The 25,279-nt window shown below is 44.3% G+C and overlaps 2 protein-coding genes across 6 annotated transcripts in view; one reads left to right on the forward strand and one right to left on the reverse strand.

Moving 5' to 3' along the window:
- SYTL1 (synaptotagmin like 1) overlaps positions 1-11,701 on the forward strand; it is a 272,953-nt gene extending 261,252 nt beyond the window's left edge. For all 4 annotated transcript variants that reach the window (XM_069225245.1, XM_069225244.1, XM_069225243.1 and 1 more), the window contains exons 14-15: positions 7,306-7,511; positions 8,286-11,701. In XM_069225245.1, the coding sequence (XP_069081346.1) occupies positions 7,306-7,511; positions 8,286-8,425 (346 nt within the window). In that variant the 3' untranslated portion in view covers positions 8,426-11,701. The remainder of the gene's footprint in view (positions 1-7,305; positions 7,512-8,285) is intronic.
- The window catches only part of LOC138285381 (mitogen-activated protein kinase kinase kinase 6-like), a 376,389-nt gene continuing 360,273 nt past the window's right edge, over positions 9,164-25,279 (reverse strand). Inside the window, exons 28-29 of one of the 2 annotated variants that reach the window (XM_069225240.1) lie at positions 15,531-15,607; positions 9,164-10,001 (exon numbers count right to left, since the gene is read on the reverse strand). In XM_069225240.1, the coding sequence (XP_069081341.1) occupies positions 9,932-10,001; positions 15,531-15,607 (147 nt within the window). In that variant the 3' untranslated portion in view covers positions 9,164-9,931. The remainder of the gene's footprint in view (positions 10,002-15,530; positions 15,608-25,279) is intronic. The other variant, XM_069225238.1, reaches the window with a different exon arrangement.

Genomic DNA, 25,279 nt, shown 5'->3' on the forward strand with positions numbered 1-25,279 from the left:
CAGAGTCACCACCCTGAAGTTGAACAATTGCCTGGCACGCCAGGACTTCCTGGAGGGCACACTGACCCTCCACCAGGTCAGAGTTTAACCTCTGCACCTGACCATTCAACTCAGAGTCACCACCCTGAAGTTGAACAATTGCCTGGCACACCAGGACTTCCTGGAGGGCACACTGACCCTCTACCAGGTCAGAGTTTAACCTCTGCACCTGACCATTCAACTCAGAGTCACCACCCTGAAGTTGAACAATTGCCTGGCGCACCAGGACTTTCTGGGAGGCACACCTACCTCCCACCAGGTCAGAGTTTAACCTCTGAGCCTGGTTCCCCAACCCAGAGTCACCACCCTGAGGTTGGGCAATTGCCTGGCACGCCAGGACTTTCTGGGGGGCACACCTACCCCCCACCAGGTCAGAGGTTAACCTCTGAACCTGGATATCCAACTCAGAGTCACCACCCTGAAGTTGAACAATCGCCTGGCATGCCAGGACTTCCTGGAGGGCACACTGACCCTCCACCAGGTCAGAGTTTAACCTCTGAACTTGGTTCTCCAACCTAGGGTCACCATCCTGAGGTGGGACAACTGCCTGGTACACCAGGGCTTTCTGGGGGGCACACCTACCCCCCACCAGGTCAGAGGTTAACCTCTGAACCGGGATATCCAACCCAGAGTCACCACCCTGAGGTTGAACCATTGCCTGGCAAGCCAGGACTTTCAGGGAGGCACACCTACCTCCCACCAGGTCAGAGTTTAACCTCTGAGCCTGGTTCTCCAACCCAGGGTCACCACCCTGAGGTTGAACCATTGCCTGGTATACCAGGACTTTCTGGGGGGCACACCTACCCCCCCACCAGGTCAGAGTTTGACCTCTGAACCTGGTTAGCCAACCCAGAGTCACCACCCTGAGGTTGGGCAATTGCCTGGCACCCCAGGACTTTCTGGGAGGCACACCTACCTCCCACCAGGTCAGAGTTTAACCTCTGAACCTGGCCATCCAACCCAGAGTCGACACCCTGAGGTTGGACAATTGCCTGGCACAGCAGGACTTCTTGGGAGGCACACCTACCTCCCACCCGGTCAGAGTTTGACCTCTTCACCTGGTAAGCCAACCCAGAGTCACCACCCTGAGGTTGAACCATTGCCTGGCATTCCAGGACTTTCTGGGGGGCACATCTACCCCCCACCAGGTCAAAGTTTAACCTCTGAACCCGGTTATCCAACCCAGAGTCACCACCCTGAGGTTGAATCTTTGCCTGGCATGCCAGGATTTCCTGGGGGGCACTCTCACCCCCCACAAGGGACACGCCGTCCCCAAGGGCCACACAAGAGTCTGGTTGGCGCAGGTCTCCCGACCTCTGCCCATCCGGCAGAGTCTGGGTTTCCCCCAAACCAGAAACGGTTTCACCTGGGTCATTCCTGGGGGGCTCTGCTCTCAGAGCTGACCCCTGACTTTCAAGATCCTCCACTGGGGTCGGCCACCCCCTCTCAACCCTATGTCTGGACTTCTGCACCCCCTCACTAGGAGTGGTACTGCCAGACACCAGAACTGTTGGGATGCTGTCTACAGTCATCCCCCCAAGTTCTTCTGACACTGCGGGGCTTCCCTCAAAAGGTAGCCCTACGGTACAGGTTAGGCTCTGAGACCTACCTGGGACACTACAATCCTCTCCCACCTCACTTGGTCGGGAACCACCTAGACCACTCCCTTCAGGAGCACCCCCAAATGCCTCTTCAGACTCTCTGGTACTCACCCAAAAGTCTGCCTTCACTGTAAGTTCCCTGGGGTCAGAGAACTCACACTCCACCTGGTGTTGGCGTAGCTCTGGAAAATAAGGACCAGACATATGCTCTCCAGCAATTACATCACTCTGCCCTTCACAGGTATTAACCACAGTACCCTTCACCCAACCACCCAGTAACTCAACCTTGGAAAAGCACTCTACTTCACCCTCCTGAGACTGGTGAGACAGTATCTGTCTGTCCCTGACACTCAACCCAAACTCTTCTGGGATGTCTCTACACTCTATATCCAGGACGTCCACCAGGGGGGAACCCTTTTCTCTGTCACTCTCTGCTAGAGTCAGTAAAGTGTCCCTCCCCCCAGTAGGAATATGACTCCCTGTGCCAGTTCCCCAATCCTTCTCAGGGACCCTGTGCATAACGGGAACTACCTCATACCCTTGAACCGCCTGGGGTGTGTCAACTCCCTTCTTCAAGTTGGGTACCACATCTCTGGGCTTGTGCCCTTCTTCAGCAGTACTAGATGCAAGATTTTTGCTGCCACCATCTGAACTGGACTCAGCCCTTCCGGCCTCCAGTTTCAGCTCTTTACAGCTCAGCTCTTGAGCTGCAATCTTTTCTTCTTCCAGGGCTAAGAGACTTGCTGCCTCAGCCCTTTCAATAAACTCATCTAGCTCTTCCATCCACCGTGCTTGAGCCATGAGCCATTCTTTTTTCACTGGGTCTCTTTCCTCATCTGAGTCGTCCTCCTCCTCCTCTGAGGGGTACTTAATCATTTGGTTTCTTGCTGCCTCTCTCTCTGCCCATCTGTCTTCCTCCCAGACTATGTAGGCATGTAGCATCTCTGCTTTAGTAGATCTCTTTGCTACAGGAAGGCCACATTCTCTGCAAAGCTTCCTTAGGTCAGCCTTAGTGAGGTGGTCAGTAGGCAAAAAGAATAAGTAGGTAAGCGATCCCATTCTGATAGGATCTTACCAGCAAAAAACAAAATCCAAAGTCCAAAATATCAATAGTATATCCAGGAGGACATCAGAGACCAAAAGTCAAAAAAGAGATAAAAAATCAAGTTGACCTTCAACTGTGGGTAGGTAGTGAAATACTTAGCTACTGTATGTCACTGCACAAACACAAGTCCTATCCTCACCGCTGATCACCAATGTTAGAAATGGGGTTTTTGGTTGGCAGTTAGGTTGCCCTCTGTCCAAGCAAGAACCCTCACTCTAGTCAGGGTAAGTCACACACAATCCAAAATCAGCCTGTGCTCACCCTCCGGTAGCTTGGCACGAGCAGTCAGGCTTAACTTAGAAGGCAATGTGTAAAGCATTTGTGCAATAAATCATACAACACCATAGTATAACACCACAAAAATACACCACACAGTGTTTAGAAAAATATAGAATATTTATCTGGGTAATTGTAGGTCAAAACGATCAAAGTTGCAATACGAATTTGTAAAGATATCACTGAAAAGTGATATTAAGTGTCTTTAAGTCTTTAAAAAGCAATAAAGTGTCTTTCAAGCACAGAGTACCTGGTTTCTGGTGGGAAATCTCCTCAGAGGGCCACAGGAGAAGAGATGCGTGGAAAAAGGGGTGTGTGCGTCGATTTCCGCTCAGCACACACAGACTTGCGTCGTTCTTTTCCACGCGGGGAAGTCGGGCGTCGTTTTCCGGCGCGCAGACAGTCTCTTTTTGTGGATCGCGAGGATTACCAGATGTCCCGGGTCTGTGCGTGGATTCTCCTGCTTATTTTCCGGCTGCGCGTCGTTCTGCGGGGCTGCGCGTCGAAGTTTCGATCTCACGGTAGGCGTCGCGTCGATTTCTCCTTGGAAGTCGGGCGGCGTTGTCCTTGCGAGGCCGTGCGTCGAAATTTTGGTCTCACGGCAGGCGTCGCGTCGATTTCTCCTTGGAAGTCGGGCGGCGTTGTCCTTGCGAGGCCGTGCGTCAAAGTTTCGCACTCACGGTAGGCGTCGCGTCGATTTCTCCTTGGAAGTCGGGCGGCGTTGTCCTTGCGAGGCCGTGCGTCAAAGTTTCGCACTCACGGTAGGCGTCGCGTCGATTTCTCCTTGGAAGTCGGGCGGCTTTGTCCTTGCGAGGTTGTGCGTCGAAGTCTCGATCGTCCCGAGGGCGTCGCGTTGATCAGCGTCGGTGTGCGGCGTTTTTCTCGCCGCGAAACAAGCTGTGCGTCGAAATTTTCGGCGCACGGAGCGTCCACGTGAAAGGAAGAAGTCTTTTTGGTCCTGAGACTTCAAGGAACAGGAGGCAAGCTCTATCCAAGCCCTTGGAGAGCACTTTCACAGCCAGACAAGAGTTCAGCAAGGCAGCAGGGCAACAGCAAGACAGCAGTCCTTTGGAGAAAGCAGACAGGTGAGTCCTTTGAGCAGCCAGGCAGTTCTTCTTGGCAGGATGTAGTTTCTGGTTCAGGTTTCTTCTCCAGCAAGTGTCTGATGAGGTAGGGCAGAGGCCCTGTTTTATACTAAGTTGTGCCTTTGAAGTGGGGGTGACTTCAAAGAGTCTCTAAGAAATGCACCAAGTTCCCTTTCAGCTCAATCCTGTCTGCCAGAGTCCCAGTAGGGGGTGTGGCAGTCCTTTGTGTGAGGGCAGGCCCTCCACCCTCCCAGCCCAAGAAGACCCATTCAAAATGCAGATGTATGCAAGTGAGGCTGAGTACCCTGTGTTTGGGGTGTGTCTGAGTGAATGCACAAGGAGCTGTCAACTAAACCTAGCCAGACGTGGATTGAAGGGCACAACAAGATTTTAGTGCAAAGAAATGCTCACTTTCTAAAAGTGGCATTTCTAGAATAGTAATATTAAATCCGACTTCACCAGTCAGCAGGATTTTGTATTACCATTCTGGCCATACTAAATATGACCATCCTGCTCCTTTCAGATCAGCAGCTGCCACTTCAACAGTGTATGAGGGCAGCCCCAATGTTAGCCTATGAAGGGAGCAGGCCTCACAGTAGTGTAAAAACGAATTTAGGAGTTTTACACTACCAGGACATATAACTACACAGGTACATGTCCTGCCTTTTACCTACACAGCACCCTGCTCTAGGGGTTACCTAGGGCACACATTAGGGATGACTTATATGTAGAAAAAGGGGAGTTCTAGGCTTGGCAAGTACTTTTAAATGCCAAGTCGAAGTGGCAGTGAAACTGCACACACAGGCCTTGCAATGGCAGGCCTGAGACAAGGTTAAGGGGCTACTGAGGTGGGTGGCACAACCAGTGCTGCAGGCCCACTAGTAGCATTTAATCTACATGCCCTAGGCACATGTAGTGCACTCTACTAGGGACTTACAGGTAAATTAAATAGTCAATCATGGATAAACCAATCAATAGTACAATTTACACAGAGAGCATATGCACTTTAGCACTGGTTAGCAGTGGTAAAGTGCTCAGAGGTCAAAAGCCAACAACAACAGGTCAGAAAAAATAGGAGGAAGGAGGCAAAAAGTTTGGGGATGTCCCTGTCAAAAAGCCAGGTCCAACAGGTAACCACTGCATCCTACTCTCACCCAGTGTGCGAAAAAATCTAAAATGGAGTCAGTACCCATGCCCTTTACCAACTAACGAAGAAGTCACCCTACATCTTGTGACTCTAAAGGCTTCTTTGACGAAATACAATTTGCAGTACCTTTAAGCCCGACACTAGATGACTGGAATATGCAGAGCATGTGAATCTACAGCATTACACTGTACAAACGGATTATTACAGGGTAAGTACAATTTTCCTTGCTAATTTTTTTAAATCCTTTCTCAAGGATAATTACATGCTTGTAATGGGAATCAGAGGTCTTCAGTATGAATTATCTGATGTTCCTTCTTAATGATATTGATATCTAGCTAATATAATTGTTAAACTAGAGAAAATTAATGCGTCTGTCAGGGAAATTATGATGCTTGTTATTGCTAATTCAATCCTAACTGCAACATGATGTTATCTTTGGGGCCCTTTGTCACTTAATTATGTAACCTTGGACATATATATATATATATATATATATATATATATATATTGAGTGTTATTTTAAGCGGATAGGAAGGCATGCTCCTGCTCACATCTATGTAATGCAAGGACTTTTTAATATCAAGTGCTTTCTGATGAATACATTAATGGAAATATAATTATGCTAATAAAGGATATTAAGATGTGCATATTGGGTAAGGGTAGATTCAAAAGGCATTCCGATTCTTACAGTATTAACAATGTGATTCCATTGTTGGGGGAAATGCAGTGCTTATATTAAAGGTATTCAGATACCTTTGTTAAAGGCAATCTGATGCTTGGATTACGTGGAACCCATGTGTATACCGAAGGCAAATGTGCCGAAGGCACAGCTATAGCTTATATACAATATGATGATGAGGGAAGAGCATTTAGACATATTCTTACTGTAAAGGCAGCATGATACTAATATGATTATATTATATTCAAGGGCACTTTTATGCGTATGCTAGAGTTATTCTATGGCCTATACTAATAATAATCTAGTCGTCAAGTTAACATTAATAAAGCTAATGTTGGGAAGGGACTGTCCCTCTGAATGACTATAAAGTGGATCCCCACAACCAGTCTGACTTCCCTTTTTAGCAAGACTATGTTTTTGATTATTAGCCTCAACAGGCAGGACAATCGCACGTGTTCTGAGGGGCTGTGAAACGGCTTGGGACCCAGAACAAGTCTCTGCAGCCTAGAGGGACACACCAAATGTGCCTCTCTTTTCTGAGTGATTAGTCATTTAACCGGACTAGAAAGAACTGGCAGCAGTAGCAGCCACGGTTTGTAATAGAAAGGGCAATACATTTCCCCTGATGCTTTCAATGAGAGAGCCAGGTTTTATGCCAAGTTTGGTGTAATTTCATTTAGTTTTTTTCGGTAGCGGAGAAGCGAAGAGCAACGATTTCTATGAGAGTTGAAATGGGGAAACAGTGCAATTGTGTTTTTTTGTCACCCCACTCCTCTAAGATCTACATGAAACTCAAAATATCAAGAGCAAGCTAATCGTGGCAAGTGTCTGCCAAATGTTGTGGAGATCTGTAGAATTATCCTAAAAATGATTTGTAACCTCCCATCTGTCTTTGCCCACTCCACCATACACTCACCACTCAGACCCTTCGTTAGACCTCAACAAAACCTGAAATTATTGCACCGGATTTACCGTCCTAACAGCCTGTCAATTCCATAAAGATACATTAAAGAACACCAGTTATTAGCTAATTTAATCAGTCCCACCGCCTCCTTTTAACTTTGCTCCCTTGACTGATTTGCATGGAACTTCCCACAGTATCATAAGACTAAGCCTGACAAATTTCTTGAAGATTCTTCAAAAATGTTTACTGTCAAAGACACGTTTGCCCTCCCCAGAACTGTAACAGCCACATCTGATGAAGGGCCTGTTCTTTTGGACATAGGCATATATGACGTGCAGCTGGGGTTGCTGGTAGTGTGCAGTAGTGAATGAGTGAGTAATCACAAAGTCTCAACCCCTTCATCTGTCTACAGTTACATGCTTCAAAATGAGTGAGTACTCATGTAGTCTAACCCTTCATCATCTTCCAGTTATGTCCTCCCAGATGACAGCAAATCAAGTCGCCAGAAGACGCGGGTGATCAAGAAAAGCTTGAACCCCACTTTCAACCATACCATGGTGTACGACGGGTTCCGAGCTGAGGACCTGCTGGAAGCCTGCGCAGAGTTCACTGTATGGGACCAGGAGGCCTTCTCCAGCCAGCAGATTGGGGGCCTGCGGCTCAGTATGGGCAGAGGTGAGTATAGCAGGGAAGGAGTGTGAATGGCGTCACTGAACAGTGCATAGGGAACCGCAGGAGGCTACAGGAAAGCAGGCCAATAAGGGTTCTGAATGAGAGGTAAAAATGTAAGTAATTTTGTTGCTGGAAGAAGCAAGAGCATGGGAATGGAAACAAGTGTAGTACAAGCGTCACACAATGGTGTATGTAGTTGAGTCCGTGGAGATGGCTTACTTCTAGTTAATGTTAGCCAGTCCTGCTGAGGCAGCTGATGTCAGCCTCTCATCGGTGATAAACTGCCTGATTTCAACAAGAGAAAGTCAGAAGAGTCTATTCTGCACGGACAGTATGCACATAATGAGGGATTTGTGAGGTCGAGAAGGTGAAGTACATCAACCCCTGCATCCCATGGGCCGCAGTGAATACACTTAATCCAGTCATAGTCTAGCATTGGCTAACTCCACATAGATGCAGCAGTGACACTCAGTGGACAGTCAGAATAAAGCACCTGACTTTGTATATGCAGTTTTTCTCTTGCCCATATGTGGTCACTATGGTTTCCTATCTGAGATGGAAGGGAAGAGAGGGATGCACTGCAGAAAGCTTCAGCACCAGATGTCTGGAGAAAAAAAAAAGTAAAAATGGTGAATATGCCGCTGAGACAATAGATGGAGTTGTGCAATGATGCTATGTGGTCAAGGGTGGGCTTGGAAGGTGATGTGAGAAAATGTATGATATGCATTAGAAGGAAAGCTGAGAAAGTCCAGGCTGATGGTATCCTTCTCTTCCCAGGAAGTAGTTATGGCTTACCAGTGCCATGGATGGACTCCACTGAAGACGAGAAACATGTGTGGAGCACATTGATGGAGAAACCCAACCAGTGGGTGGATGCCAGTCTACCGCTGAGGACCAACCTAACTCCAAGGATCTGACCATTGTATTTTGCGTCCCCCTACTGACTTCCACAGCATGTATAATGGGCCAAAATGTATGCACTGAGCCTCTGCAACAGAGAAGGACCTCCAAGCTACGGAAGGAGTGAATGGTCTGTTTCCACAGCTTCTAAGACATCCCTCTCCCCCGTACCGTGCTCTGTGGCTTGTGGAACCCCAGGCCCTATCATGAGCTTGTGCAGGAAACCAGGCAGAAGTGACCTATGTCTGTATAAGGAATGACAGCAGAACTTTAAGCAGACACTCGACTGGTCACCAAATATTTGACAAGGTTAACAGTTACCCCAGCGGTCAGGTTGCTTTACAGGGGCTAGTGTCTCCCAGAGAACGGGGAAGGGGATTGGTATCATGCAGCCCCAAGAGAGGTGTGGATATCAATGCGATAAGTTAAAATTAACCATGTTTTTATAAGAGAATAGAGGTTAGCAGGCTAGGCTTTTACAACAGTCATGACCAGTTCCAAGTGTACTTTAAAAATCCATACCCCTGCCCCCCAGTGAAAAAAAAAGTTTACAGAGCAAGGTGCCAGCTTGGATTCAAAAGATACAGGTTCACACAAGGCTCACCTCACTTGAGCTTATGATTCCTGGTCGATTCATTCCTACAACTAGATGTATTTAAGTTTATTTTTTGCAGCATAACTAGATATATATATCTTTGGGGGAAAACATTAATTTTTAATTTAGGTCATCTTTGTTCAAATGAATACACATGGAGAAAAATGGAAATAAACTCTTTATTAATATAGCCTTATCCTGAATGAGAATTTACAATCAGAGAAAAGTGTTGTGTAAAGAAAGCATAAGCAATGAAGCACTCATGTTGAGAATTTTTCTCTGTGCCTTTTTGAGCCAATCCATCTCAGGCCAGGTTTCATGAAGGAAGAAGGTAGAACCAGTCCAGGGATAGGTTATGAGTAGTTTGTCAGTTCAGAAATATATATACATATCCCATTCATTCGGCACAGGATTTCATAAATAGTTCTTTGTTTATTGGTCCCATTGGGAGCTATGTCAGATGCACGAGCATTCTTGTATCAGAACAGAGCATGTACTTCTGCTTGTACATCACACCAATTTGATGTGTAATGATCACAATGTTGATTTTGCCTTCAACAGCACATTTGCTTCTACCCCGCCTGATTACAATCTAACTATGAGACCCATCTTCGTAGAGATTGTAGAAAGTGCTACTGATATTGCTGGCTCAGGTGGAACTCAGCAAATAAACAGATTAGAAGTAATATAAAAATGACTGCACAGCTGCTCTTCAGTGTTTGGCATTGGGCTTCAAATAAAAACTCTTGTAGTGTGTCCAGCCCGATGCCTATCTGGGGTAAGGTGGGAGCGGATATCATGAGGATGGATATAACTCAATCCCATCTTTCCAAGGAATCCCAGTCTGCAAAACGCAGTACTTCTCCAGTGTCGCCTATTCTGAACAGCCGTTTCCTCTGCGTTGCTGGAATGTAGTCACATTGGGGAATCACTGCAGATTTGCTTTGGAGCGACGGTTCTCCAGGATTGCCTCCCAGATTCGACAAACCATCCCTCCCCTGAAAGAAACAAAAAATTAGATCACAAGTTAATTATCTTGATATGTTACTGCCATGCAGACGTTTTAAAGTGGCTGTCCTGTCTACAGGCAGCACATGGGCGCCGCCTACTGCTCCTAAACCACAACATTGAGGCCATGAAGTACTGGAATCAGAGTTCACACCTAGTTCATTCGAGTACCTTTAATTAAAACATTTAATTAAAAGAACCATTTCTCATCAGTCATTTTCCCCAAACATTTTCGAGGGCCTCGGGGAGGAATTGGTTTATTTAAATTTCAAACTCTATTTCCTTTATTAAAAGTACTGCAGTTAATGTGAACATACCTTCTCCAAGCCACTGGGTTCTATACGCTCCGTGGTTAAGGCTGAAGGAAAGGCTACATTTAAACAGTGACTGGCTCAACCACATAATCAAAAGTGGTTTATGAAATTGGCATGTATGATTAAATTCTTGAAATACTATAGTTTAATAAATTACCCAATACCAAAGTGACAAAGTATGGATTACTAAAATAATGTATTATATTTGTCTGGTGTCTTCATCTTTTAGTCAACATAGAATCAAAACTTTTATCGAAATTGCCTGTTAGCTCTGCTGAGTAAAACAACTTCTAGACCAGCCAGCTGACTGATGTGTCCACACAATCGTGGGTGTGCTGTTCAAGTGGCACCGGCAACCAGCACTATACCTCAGGCAGTGTCGGTTAATATAAAACTACATTATTATTCCACAATCAGTATCCTCTCTTTCACCCGATCAACCCCCACCCCTCACGACCCCAAAAAGGAATAGGTAATGCAGTCTGTCACAAGTGCACATGAGGGTAGGTCCATCTTCTAATTGTATTTTCCAAGTACCTGTGTCTTTCAACTACCTGGGAAAGTGTACGATCTGGATGGTGTAAAGAGGATCAAAAAGAATGGGAAGGTGTGGGTGTGAGACGTGGGGAGAAATGAGGGACAGAGCAAGGAGGGAGAGCCAGTGCAAGTGAAACAGGGGGAGTTGGGAGACAAAAAGGAGACCATGAAGAGATTGAACACGTGAGGAGGAAACTGCAGAAGTATAGCAAACCGAGGAGGAAAGGGTGAAGAAATTATCTGACAGAGAAATGGGTGTCAGGGGAAGAGAGAGGGAGATGGTGAGAAAGTGAAGGTTGTCTTGGACAGTAAAAGGGAGGATGGATTGGATGAGAGCATGACACAGGACTAAAGAAGTAACAATGGGGCACTGCAGAGATCAAGATAGGAAACAAAGCTGAAAAGTAGGATTAAAGGTGGTGGAAGGATGCAGGAGGGGGAGGGGTAGAGCCCCAACAGATATATCAGGCAACAAGAACAGTCAATGGTTCTTAATTCAGAAAAAAGAAGACATTTTTAAGGCACTTGCGGCTGCAACAAAAACTGAAAGTTGCTAGAGTTGGATTTATTATAACTGGTTACATAATTATAACTGGTTACACAACCTTACAGCACTTTTTCGAAGGTTTGCAAACGTCAGCACTTTTGCAGAAAAGTGCAATCTTCTGTGCACTATATTACTTCAGATTTTAAAGATAGAGGGCTTCGCTATAACATTTCATCAGCTGAATGGGGTGCTTGGATTGCCAAGCAAAGCAGAAAAAGTTCGGAAAATGTCGCCCAACTGTGTTTTTTTTTTAACAAAGTTACAAATAAAAAAAACTCTTAAAGATATGTCAGCCAGGAGGGGTTCTTTTTTTTTACTTATGATAAATGTTTGAACTAAAAAGAGCTTCTAATGTATCCCTGCAACAGGTGCAGCCGCAATCCAGGCTTCATTCAAAAACATCTAATGCTTGCGAAAGCAGCGGTGCAAGTTTCCCTCGCACACTACAAAACCTGTAAATCACAAGTCTCCAACATTTTCAGTACTTAGAGCTAATTCTGCTCAAAGAAAATCATCCCGAGATAGTGACCGATTTAATCAAAGGATAACTATCAGCTGGCATTATGTTTTGCAAATGCAATCATTTTGTCTTAATCCATATATCAGTTTCTGAAAATAAACATTTTTCTACCAAATACCTATTGCATTTTGGGAAAACTAAATTTCCCGTTTTTTCTCCGAAAGAAACAGGATTTTTGCCTTCAGAACACCAGTTTTCCTTTTTAATAAATAGGCAGCTGCCACATATCAACTTGCCATTTCATCAAATACCCACATGTCCAAATGCTTCACAAAAACGGAATCCGCTTCAAATGCACTTGCATTATGATTACATACCATGAATTCATGCCATACTGCTAATGTAATATGACAATAATGCTCACCATTATATGAAAAGTACCACTTTGCCAAGCATGGCCACCATGACGTCAGGGAGCTCAAAATGCACCAGCACCCGCCATTATTAAGCCAGGAATAGCCAAAAGTTACTTGCAAAACGTTACTGATGGCTGAGAATGCACAACAAGAACAAGAATGCCCAAAGTATGTGAAGGATGATCATTATTATGCAGAGGCCACTACTATGCCCCAAAGTGAAAAAATTGTGTCAGAGAAGAACCCCTGTCTGATGAAGTCAACTATATTTTGTGGTCCACGCCACCAGGAATAGCTTCCAAAGAGCAACAATGTTCAGCAGGGAGACACACGTTGCCACACACACCCCTAAATGTGCACACATACACAAAGGTGAAAGGACAGTGTAGCTTAGAAGGGGATCTAACCCTTGCTTTCTGCAGTTCTTGGGCTGATCATGAAACCAACTTGCAATCTTTCTGTCTGCTAACCGCCCACACTTAGGTGATTCCTCTCTCGCTTCTGCTCTGGTTACAGTTGGCTAGCCCATTGTTCACAAACATACTGTGACAGATTGAGTGGGGCCAGTGACATGTCTGAACTCCTTGTGACTTTGCTAGATTGATAGTGGAAACAGATTATCACTTTGCAGGCCTCATGGGTACCTGTGTATGTCTGTGTGTTAGCATGTGGCCCTGCAGTTAGTTTGGCTGGCTGCCACTCTAAGGCTCTTGATATGAACACCACTGTCCTCTTTAACATGCATACACCCTCTAAATGATGTGTTGGGCTGAGCTTGACTTTGGTGAGCTACTTCAAAGGTGTTGGCGAGAAACGGTAGCTCCAGAGATATTCTTTTGTGACCAATGATGTAAAAGTCAATTTGAAGCAGCTAAGGCTTTGTTCACATCAAATAACTACAAGGAAGACAAAAGTCTATGTTGATACAGGCTTCCCTCAAATCTGGGTGGGAAAAAGTGTATATTTTTATCAGTGAAAATTATGTATTTTTCACTAATTACATATACAGGCTTTATACAAGCAACAATGCAATCTAGACTGAGTCACATCTTTGGCAAGTGAAGCTGCTGTCTGCGTTGGTGCTGATGGCGGTGCTACTGGTTGAGACTTGGGCAACAAGTTGTCCTGTGTACGGCCAGGGCATGCCCTGAGGCAGACATCTGAGGTCGACTGGTGCCAGAGTAGCTGCCAGTAGTACTCCACTCAGAGGCCCCATCGGATCCATGAGGCCCAAAGGCACACCAGAGGGAACCAATACACTGAGGAATAGGATGGACCAATTGACAATGGTTAATTGGTCCCTCATTTATTTTGATGATGAGAGAAACTTGGTACTCAAATGTGGGGCATAGTCCCTCTTATTTTGAGTGAAAGAGGTCAGAAATCTTGGTCCTTCATCTATTTCGCTGATCAAGTAAGATTTAAATATGCCAGTTACAGGGACGCACCGCATCTAGCGGGTGCGCGTCTCTCTGCAAGGTCATACAGAGGTTGTGTTTACTTCGGCAGCTGCCGGAGGAACAACTATTTTTTCACAAGGTATTATTTTTGGGCTTTACAGAGGAGCTACATTACGTAATAATTAAGATGTAGATATGTCATCAATGTTCTTACTTAACAAGACGAGGAAATGGCTCATGATATATTTGTTTATAGGAAGTGGATAGCGTTTGAAGTTCGGTGTATTGGGGCAGCAGTCCTTTGAAACGCTTTGACTGTGGGCTTGCAGTCAGATGAAGTTTAGAGAGTTTGTGATACTGTGTTTCTGGAGGTGAAGTGCTAATGGCACACATTAAATTGGGATATCACCAGGTGGTTTGCTAATTATAACGTGACAGTACACAAGGGTTACACTGTATTCTCATTCGTGCTATTTTACATTTTTTTCTATTATACTTCATACTCTTATAAATCATTTTGCATGTACACTAGGGTGATTATGGCAGCGTGTATAGGGATTGTCATTACTGTGGGTATTTGCACGGATTAGTAGGGTGATTTTCTGAGTTTTTGACTGGGACGTTGGATACTAATTTACTTAACAGGCTTTTGTTTTCTGGATCCCACTATGCATTGATGATATAGGTCTTGAGTGATTTAAATATGATTTGATTGAAGGTAATTTTGGTTGTTGATGATTCTTGGGATTTAGATATGCAAATATAAGAAGCAACTACATTCCAGCCCTGAAGAAGTCAAACGACGAAACATGTGTTGGCTGAGAGGTCGTTGTAAGGATTATTGGATGTTATGTTCAAATTTAGGGCCGTAAACAAATTTGGAGGAACACTCGAGATCAAACATAATGGACTTGGAAGTAAATATGGATTACGATTTGATCGTTCAGTGAACTTGAGAGACATGGGACTTATATATACCTTTTGTGTTGGTTTAGGGATTGTGCAATGAATTATTAGGGGGACCATGTATGTATTTGTTTGGAAATTAAAAAAACTAGGTAATTTATCATTTATTACTGTTTTTGGTTCTACTGCTTTTCATTGAGCTGTGTTCTATAATAATATTTGCTGAAAAAAATCGTTTGATATATATACTATCTTACCATAAGGGTGGAACCATGCATTTTTGGAACAATTGTACACTTGTTCAACGGGTGCCTCAGTATTTGCATAAGGATAATTGACTGTTCATTTAGTCAATATTTGGGGTTTTAGGGTGTATTCCCCATTGTAGTGCACCGTTGCAGATATAGGTGCTAGACTAATTCAGTATAAGCTAGTTCTCCTTGGTGCGCCATTTCCCCCAATAAAATACACTCCTTCTGGTAGAGATTATACACTGAAGAATAGGTCTATCATGGCTCACATAAAAGCAAGACACTAAGCAGGGCTCACTAACTCCGGCTCAAGCGAAGACCCTGCTGGTTGTAGGGAGCCATCTCGAGAGCAGTGATGGCATCTAGGTGTGGTGTCATACTGCCTGTACCTCAGTGTGTATGTGCACGAGTTGGCAGTGGGCAACGATTACAACTTCAGCCCAGGCCTGGAATGCAATCAGCTCGAAGCCTGGTGCCCAATGGGCATACCATAATCATCTTTGCCTCCTCAGTGGCTTTTGAATGCAGGTTGCTGAAATCCTCACACAACGTTAAGTTAATGGCATTTGTTGAAGCACCTGTATTGAGAATTTGGACGCAATCACTTCCAGTTCTGTGCCCTGAATCCGTTCTGCTGAACTAGCAGCAGGTATGGTCAGAAACGGTAGAGGTACCATTTGAAATTTACCTGATGCCTGTGTATTGCAGATCACTCCGAGTCACACATGTCAACAGATCCTGCAGCGTGAAGCGATGATTGAGCATCTAGAAGAAGGAGAGAGTTATAAGTTATCACGTCTCTTGTTCTGGTGAGAGTGAACCTATTGGGAGGCGGGAACGTGCACACCCTTTGCATCTGGCGGGTCCCACACCACACACCATCTTTCAACACCTAAGGGCATAGAGTGGAGTGGTAGGTGGGGGAAAGTACGGACAACATATACAAGTCTCTATTACTGGGGTTTCTGTGACAGTCTAACAGAGGACTTTTATCACCTATACAGACCAGCTATGCAGTAACAGGCCTAGTGACACATGGAAGTTCCTGTCATTCAAAGCCATCGTCTATAGACAGCCTACTCGAAATGCTGGCAATTTACAATTCAGATGATCACACCATCCTTTGCTCCACTTCCTTCGCAACTCACTCACTGAGTCTAGACAATCTGCTCCCTAACCACAACCTCATGGTATCCAACTGGAATACTCCGGTTCTCGAACTACATTTTCCCTAAGCCTCTACCACTGTATCTTCAAGCTCATGTCTGACGATTCACATTTAGGCCTCCTTTACCCTCTTCTGTTCACCCTCTTTCCACACTAACAAAATCAAGATTTCTTTTCCTGCTGTCTTTCATTGTGCCCATCTTCCTCCACCTTGTCCTTTTTCCCCCTACACCGCTGCTACTGCTCATAGCTTTGGTCACATTTTGTAATCTACTTCTCAAACCAAGTTCGAGTCCATTTCTGCCATTTGAAATTATGCCACCACTGCCCTCTTTCCAATTAACCAAGACCCTCATTTGTAAGTGTCTTCTCGAGTATTGTTCCACTCTCCTCATTTTCCAGACTATACACTGTATCATCTCCTGTCTATTTTCAATTCTATTATTCCTCCTCTCGAGCTCTTACCATCGAGCAATGCCTCTCATTTTACTCTTCTCCATTGGCTTACACTTGCTATTTGCCACAGATTCTACTACCTCTCTCTCGCCTTTAAGTGCCTACTTAGCCTTGTTCCTTAACTTTTGTCTTCTCAATGTCAAACTCTGGAGAACTCTCACTTTTCTATTCCTCTCTGTTACTACTCCATGGCACCAAGTAATACAGCTGGCCAAGTATGGCGACTTCAACAGCAAATCCACATACTCTCACTAACATATTTCACAGAACTTCTCTAACAAGTTGTGGCCTGATTTAGAGTTTGACTGACCGGTTACTCCATCACAAATGTGACCGATATCCCGACTGCCGTATTACAATCTCTACAGGCTATAATAAGATCGTACCATAGAGGACGGTATATCTGTCATGTTTGTGACTGAGTAACCCCCTTCACTAAACTCTAAATCAGACCCTTAGTTTAAACATAGCACACCCTCATGGGCACACCAATGATTTGAAGCAATAATGTAACCTAATCATGGTTCTTAAAATAACTTTCTCTCTCATATCAACCAGTTGACAACTGGGGATCACAGCCCAAAGAAACTAATAGCAGCTCCTCACATCTACATAGCTGCCAAGTTTGCATGTGTGAAACATTTTCAATTAGGTTTGCTTATGTGTGACATATTAAGGCCACATGAGTGACACTTGATCGTGAATAGAATAAAGCAGTATCAAACATGAAATAACAAATATAATATAAATATATATATCAGAAAACACATAATTAGAACAAAAAATGGTTCGGAAATTGCCTTAAAACATACAAAAAAAAAAAGTGATCTTGTATAGAAAGCCAGGGCTAACTGAAGGCTTAAATTACCCAAGGAACATGAATAGCTTGCCAGCTACGTCATGGCTTGCCACTTTTCCATTATGCCCCTAAGCAAGAAAACACAAACACATGCACAAATACACAAACACACATAAAAGTACACATATTGCACACTAGTCTGTTTAGCTTCTTTTTGAAAAGTTCAGGTCCTGTAAACATTTTTTTAGTAGCAAAACCACTAAAATCTGGTACGTTAATGGCACTACAGAAGCAAACCAAGACTACAATTATCAGAATTAATTCGGTTGTCAAATCACTATTGTGGACTGGGCCAAACATTTCACAATAACAGGAAAAGGCAACAAATTATCAGTAGTACTAATTTTCTTTTGCTCATAAGGTTGAATGTTGGAATCAGTCAGGAACCTGTGATCTGATCATGAACAGCTTTTAAATTACCAAACTACCTTACCATAAATGGATATTGTCTCATTAAATAGCAAACAGAATACAATCGCCAAAGATCTCACTCAGGTGACTGGAATTAAAAATAAATGTCGCTGAAGCACAGGGATATTGAAATGGAGTTGTACACAGTCAGGGATCACCACTTTGCTTTCTGAAAAAGAATATCTAACACTGCAACCTTGACTTTTTAAGAAAACTTTACACTTTTAGCATTGTCGTGCACAAAAATCAAACATTTTAGTGCATGTATATTTTTCGGCTTTTTTCACACTCCAGTTACAAAATACCACCCGAATGACCAAATAATGATAACTCTTCCAAACCTCGAAATAAATGAAAGCGTAATTTAATTATATTTTACCTTTTTATGAAAAATGCAGTTTATTATTGGTTCAGGACATTTGCACTATTTAGTTGCACACACTATGGTAGAATGCTTTGTGGTGCCGCAGACAGAGGTTGTTGAACTACAGCGCTGCTGTTGCTCGCACATGACAAAGTTTGAAACCAGCACCTGCTTATTAGGTTGGTTCAGTTAGGGAAACAATTCTGTTCCTATTTTTTTCCGCTCAGCATATCAACTTTGCTCACCCCGTGACTTCCACTCAGTATGCGCTTCAGCTTCAGCCTCAGGCACGAGCTGACAAGACTCTGGGTACTGCGGGCAACCTTATCCCCATAATACTACTCCTCTGGCGCAGTGCTGTTATTCAAATGCTACACCACAAACAACTAGGCCGGTACAAGGCTTGCAAAAGACGGCGGACCCACATGAGGCTATGTTGGAAGCCTGTTAGTTTGTTTCTTTTCATGTGTGTAGCTGAATCTACCTGCCGTTGAGTGCGACCTGACGGCCACAGCTTAACTGTTTTACTGAAAGCAAAAGGTATAAGTATTACACTTAGCTTGGCCCAAGGCGTCACCTAGCACCACTCCTCAACCTGAGCCCCAGATCAAAGTTGCCCAGGTAGAAGCGCACAACAAGGGCGCTGACTGCATCCTTGTTAGTTATAATCCACAGCCAGCGACCTGCTTTGCCTCAGCGCCTTCTTAAAAGCTTGTTTAACAGTGGTGGCTAAGAATTTTAATGCGGTACTGAGGACATTAGTCTAAACTTTGAGTCGTGGTACTTGGAAGGGATGCATCTAAACAAACGCTGACATAGGATTTAACACTACCCGCGTCCCCCCCCCGTCCAGTTGTCCAATACAAACTATCACTGAAGAATACATTGGAGTGACACAAATACCAGACCATCCTACAGTTGCTGAGAATTCCAGAGTCGTAAATGGTGTCTACAGTCCAGTGTGCATTTCAAATACTGACAACACAGCATATCCTCCTAAAAAAGTATTTGTTTGGTTACATCTCAACTCCTCTCATTGTGCAACCAGTCCACACAGTGCATCGTTTGCACTAATCTAATTACTGATTTTTGTAGAGTGCTTTACTGAAAGCACTTTATTAACTCAATAAAATGAAATGGTGTCCAAACATGGTTCAAGTCTATCGCACACAGCCAGTCTGCGCTGCTTAGAGGCTGTGTCCTGAATTCACAAGCTTGAATCACTGGCACAGATGTAGGGGTTTGTCCTCTACAGCTATAATTGGCACCTAGGAACAGTACTTTTTGCACTTCTGCCAAATAACTTGAGGAGAGAGCTGAGGCCTGGTGACAACTGTTCCATGGTGTGTAACATTGAGTGGTGCTCAGTGGCCCGATGTGAGGGGACACAGAATAAGAAAGCAAACGGAAATAAAAACACAAGAGCGGGAGGTGGGCGGTAGTTCAGATGGCGTGCTTGCTCATAAATCAAATAAAATTTAAAAAACGTACCTGCAGAGTGAAGTAGTCAGTGGGAGAACACTGGACAGTAGCCAGTGATGGGAAGTTGTACTTGGTCCAAGCTCCACGCGACGGCATGGACGGCCAAAGAAGGACATGCAGTGAAAGCAGACGACATACTGGCCAACGAGAACCAAGTAAAATACAGCGATGTTGGAATCAACCAATGGTAAGTTCAAGTAATTAAGGGACAGGTTATAAGCCTCTTAAGAATTATTTTAAATACAAAAGACTTTGTAAGCACAATGCTGTGCAGGTGAAACCTAAAAACTGACATGCTAGACCATATCAGAGGCCCACAATCAGCCAAAAAATAGCCCACGCCCGAACTGTCAGACCAGGCCTTTTGGCATTACCACATTTGCCAATAGGCCAGTCAACCCTGAATCACCCTAGAGTGGCTTTCCATCGCTCACACAAATTGGCAAGAAAAATATTTGACAGAATGAGTATTAAGGGGCACGGACAGCGAGAAAAACCTACAGGAATTGATGCACAAACAGTTCCCGCTCTAACTCTCCACACCCAAGTGAAAAACTTAAAATAATCTGGTAAAAGGTCATCTCAAACCTAAGGTATTTACAGACTGGATTTGAACCTTTGTATTACCGATCCGGTGATTCTGCATCTTTCATATGTTTGTTATTTTAACTCTAATTATAAAATACAAACAGAAGGAGCCTATTTTCGTGATGACAAACGAGCTGAATGGCATTATCCTGCACGAGGGCCTATGTATTTTAGAATAATTCAGGAGGTGGACTTAGAATCGAAGTTACTAGGGAATGCCCAAGTAGTATGTGGGTGGGACTTGTATGTACATAGGCACCTACCGGCTGGTTCCTTTGGGCTGAGAGGCTCTGCCTACCCAATTTCCTTTAAGATCAACATGCTAATTTTCTAATTACTATTATGATTACACAATAGAAATTAGAAAATTCGCTCTGCCTGGTTGACTGTCACTCTTTGACCCTCGCAAAGCACGAGTTAGAAGCCAGGCACTTTTAACGAGCTAGTATGAGGGTGTCAGACTAATGCCGGAGCTAAGCCAGGGCTCACCTTACCATCCGTGGCCTGCTGATCTTCGGGCCTTCCTGGTATAAAGACGCACTGCAAGCCAAGGGCGCTGTGTTTTTCGTTCAGTCCTGACTGTGGTTACCTGTCAATCTCGAAGGGCGCAAGGGACGTCTAAGAGGCTGGAGGGTGGGACAGATTTTCACCATGTGACCCGGCATCATCAGACTCAAACCCCTAATATACTCTGTGATGTAGGGTCCCATATGCACTACACATGCTGTAGTTGTGTGTGCGCAGTGTATCTGTTTACTTTCATTTTCTCCATTGTCAGCGAAGTAGAGCTTTGGAATACTGGCCAGGCCTCGTTACCCAGGTAAGTCGATCCTCCAGTTCAAACAGACTTTCCCCTGGGTTCCAACCTCCTCCATGCCATCTACTAATTGAATGAGTGTTCTACACAATCTCCATCCTCATAATGTTTGTGGACACCAGTTTTCATTTTAAAGTACATGGCTAGGTTAGGTTTCAAGTTTCTATTCACATTACCCTCAATAATGGCAGCACTGCAATGCGTGGTCTTGGACAAGGCAGGGCTTCTCCCCCAGCTCAAAAAGCACATCAATACAAGGACAGTGGCAGTGCTGAAGAATCTTACTGTGACCAAAAGGATTACTCAAGGTAACAGCAATTGGTAAAATTAATTTGCTTGCTGCTTCCCCCAAAAACACTAACCAAAAAACAGTGAAAGTTTGAGTTCCGCGATGATTGCCTTAAAATTGTTGGTATCAAGAATTGACTCTTATCATGTTGGAAGTACTGCTTAAAATATAGCTAAAGATATTTTACAATTCATTAATGATGCTGTAGTGACATGTTCTGAAACATTACCTTCAAGTAGTATGTAGTTAACACTTTTGAGTATCTGAAGGTGCAGTTTATCCTACCACTTACTTCACTGCTCTTTTTCATTGCTAAGACCACATCACACTGATGAATTTAGTGAGGAATTAAATATTTTTGAACAACTTTGAGCATTAGGACAACAAAGCTGGACTTAAAAACACACCTACTCGCAGTGTCTTTAGACTACAGGCTTATTACACATTTTTTAGAGAAATTACTCAAGCTAAAGAGTGTGCCTTTGCAGTGAGATCTTGCCCACCTCTATGCCTCAGCGCCTTTGTGTACCGCCCCTGCCAGGAGCTCAGCAAGGCCACTTCTAGTACAGGGAATGGTCTAATAGCGCATTTTATGTCCCTTGAATCTAAACCTACACAAAGCATGTTCCAAACCATTCTCTAATCTATCTCCAGGGCTTAGGTGGCCTGTTGGAAATTGGGTTTCTGGTTGAAAGAGGTATGCACCTTGATCAAGCAGGAATGACAACTCTAGTCGGGGTAAGTTAGAAACACACCCTAAATTAGCCTGAGCTCAACCTATTGTAGCTTGGCACAGAGCAGGCTTAACTTAAGAGGCAATGTGTAAAGGATTTGTGGAACACTTCAAACAGTAAAACTGTGAAAAGGGCACACCAAAAAGGTACCACACCTGGTTAGAAAAGTAGAACTTAATTTAATATATACAAGTACAAAATGACAAAAATCCAAAAAGTAGAACTTGAGTTATGAAAGATTAAATATAAAACTGTTAAATGGCGCCTAGAAACAATAAGCGCCAATCTGGGATATCTGGTTGCGCTGTACCAAGACACAGTCAAAGGTTCAGGCCGACCACAATGGAGCGCGGGCAGGACACAGGGACCCACTGAGGCCCGCTGAACAAAAGGAACTTAATCCTGGTTTCTTCGATGGCGAAGATGCAGGGAGCAGCAGAAGCCATGAGCCGGTGTCAATCCCCGCAGCAGAGATGCATCGATTTTTCCCACACAGCTGTTGTAATGCGTCGGTTCTGAGATGCGGTGGGTCTGGAGGCAATGCGCTGGGTCTGTCCCTACTACAGTGGTGATGCGCTAGTTCTGATCTACACAACAGGACCAATGCCCCAGTTCTGATCCACACAACAGAAGCAATGCACTGACTCCGATCCATGCAACAGAAGCAAAGTGCCGGTTTCCATCCACCCAGTGGCGGCAATGTGTTGGGCAGACAGCGGATGCATTGGTTCTGCTGGAGCAAGCACCTTAGGCCTCACTTCCAAGTGTCCAGGACTGGGGTGGCACCACTTGGCAGAGCAGACTCACACATAAAAGAGTCAAGGTGCCAAAGTAGGGTGGTGGAATGTCATGTCCCTGAGACTTCAGATCAGGAGGCTAGCTAACTAACCCCTGAAGTCACCCTGGGTTCTGGGTTAGAGAGCTGCAGGTTAAGTCCTTCTCACAACCAGGCAAGAGGTCAGACGGCACAGGTCAGCACAGCAAAGCAAGAGTACAGCAAAGAGTAGTTCAGCTGAGTGGCAGGCCTTCAGCAGCCCTTCTTCCTAGAAGAATAGCCACAGATCTAGAAGCGTACTGAAGTGGTGGTGTGAGAGGTCCATTATTTATATCCAGTTGGGCCTTTGTGCACTTCAAAGTCATGTCTTTGAAGACTCTCCCAATTCAGAGTGTCTTCCCTTCCTCAAGACTAACGATGGGGGTTATGCAGCATTTTGTGTGTGGGTAGGTCACAGCCTATTCAGCTGTAAGTGAGGCTGTGCCCAGCTCCTTCCTCCCATCCTGTCCAGGATGGCCCATCAAGGCTCTCCAGCTCACACCTAAGCTCCCATTGTGTATAGCTGTCTAGGGGGAATACAAAAGGCCCAACTGTCAACCCACCCCAGATATGTGGTCACAGACAGGCACCAAATGGCTAAAGTAAGAAAATGGCAACTTTTAAAAAGTGGCAATTTCAGAATTACAATTTAAAAACTAACTTCACCATAAGCTGTGATTCCAGAGACACCAAACTCTAAAAACGTATCTCTTCCTAATTGCGAAATATACTGACAAGATATAACAAGTTGATCTAAATGTTAGCCTATGGGAGAGAAGTCCTGCAGTAGTGAAAAACTACTTTGTGAGTTTTCACTACTACATGTAAGTACATGTTCAACTTTTTAAATACCCTGCATAGGGGCTGCCTAGGACCTACCTTGGAGGCGACATTTGTATTTAAAAGGAAGGTTTGGGCGTGGCAAAAGGTTGAGTTTGCCAGGTCGACATGGCAGTTAAACGCTGCAAAAACACAAGCTTTGCAATGTTAGGCCTGAGACATGTTTAAAGGGCTACTTGAGTGGGTGGCACAATCAGTGCTGTAGGCCCATTAGTAGCATTTAATATACAGACCCTGAGCACATGTAGTGCACCTTGCTAGGGACTGATAAGGAAATTAAATATGCCAACTGGGGGTAAGCGAATGTTATCACATTTTAGGGGGAAAACACAAGCACTTTATCACTAGTTAACTGTGTTAAAGTGTGCAGAATCCTAAGGTCAGCAAAAACAGGTCTGAAGGCAAAACATTAGGGGAACCATGCCAAGGATGTCCGATCGAACACATGCCCCCCCAGCTTAAAGTGGGGAGAAGTACCCAATTCTGTGGGAGTATTTTTCACTAAGGCGTAAGAACCTGGAGAGACTATCTGCATTGGCGTGGTCTGTTCCATGGCGGTGTTCCACCCTAAAGTCAATTCCCTGTGGGGAGATGAACCACCTCAACAGTTTGGGATTCACACTCCTCATCTGCATTGATCATCTTAGGTGTCTGTGGTCCGTCTGAACCCAGAAGTGAGTACCAACAAGGTAAGGTCTCAGCTTCTTCAGCACCCAGACCATATCCAAGGCTTCCCTCTCTGTCACAGTCCACCTCTCTTCCCTGGGAAGTAACCTTCTACTGATGAAAGCTATAGGTTGATCCAGTCCCTCTTCATTTAGTTTGAGAGCATGGTGTTGTTATTGAAGATGGATACCTTGTAGATTGAAAGCTGTAGGTTTATTCAGCCTAGTTACAGGTAACGCCTCACCAGGAGCAGCATCCTTGCTGCTCAGCCCACACTGGCTGAGCAGCAGAGAACTGGTAACTCAGGAGAGAATGCAAAGCAACAATTCAAGTCACAACACATCTCTCCTTCGAGAAAACAAATGATGGAAATAACTTTGTCCTTTAACAAAAAGGACCAATAGATGATAGTACGAATTCAAACTGGGAAAAAAAAGAATCAGTAAATAAAAAGGACTAAAGATGTAAATAAACAGTCCTAAAATATCAGATACAGTAATAAACACAAAACACCTTTGAATTTTGGAGACCAGCCTTGGCTCTCGGGGGACACGTCCGACTGCCGGAGCAGAGGGGGCGGGGTCTCTTCTGTCAGCGCATATAGCACATTGCCGCTTCCTGCTGCGCGGGCGGAGCTGGGGCACTCCTCTGATAACTGCATCCGAGGAGGAATGCAGTAGGACATTTTTAGTTATATTTTTACAAAGTAAAGGGAAAACACCCTTCCATTATCGGATTCTCTGGTAGATCCACTGTTAATTGCAGGACCATCATCAGTCGTTTTAGGCTTTGATACCAGAGTTTTGAGAGTCCCTCATGATGGCCATTCATCTAATTTGGATTCTATGCTCAAACCTCTTTTTTCAGCTCTAGAGGAGAAATTAATAACACTAATAAATACTAAATTTGAGCAACTTCAGAATATCATGTTCAAATCGATGACCCAAATG

The sequence above is a fragment of the Pleurodeles waltl genome, chromosome 3_1 (assembly GCF_031143425.1).
Source record: "Pleurodeles waltl isolate 20211129_DDA chromosome 3_1, aPleWal1.hap1.20221129, whole genome shotgun sequence".
NCBI classification, from domain to species: Eukaryota; Metazoa; Chordata; class Amphibia; order Caudata; family Salamandridae; genus Pleurodeles; species Pleurodeles waltl.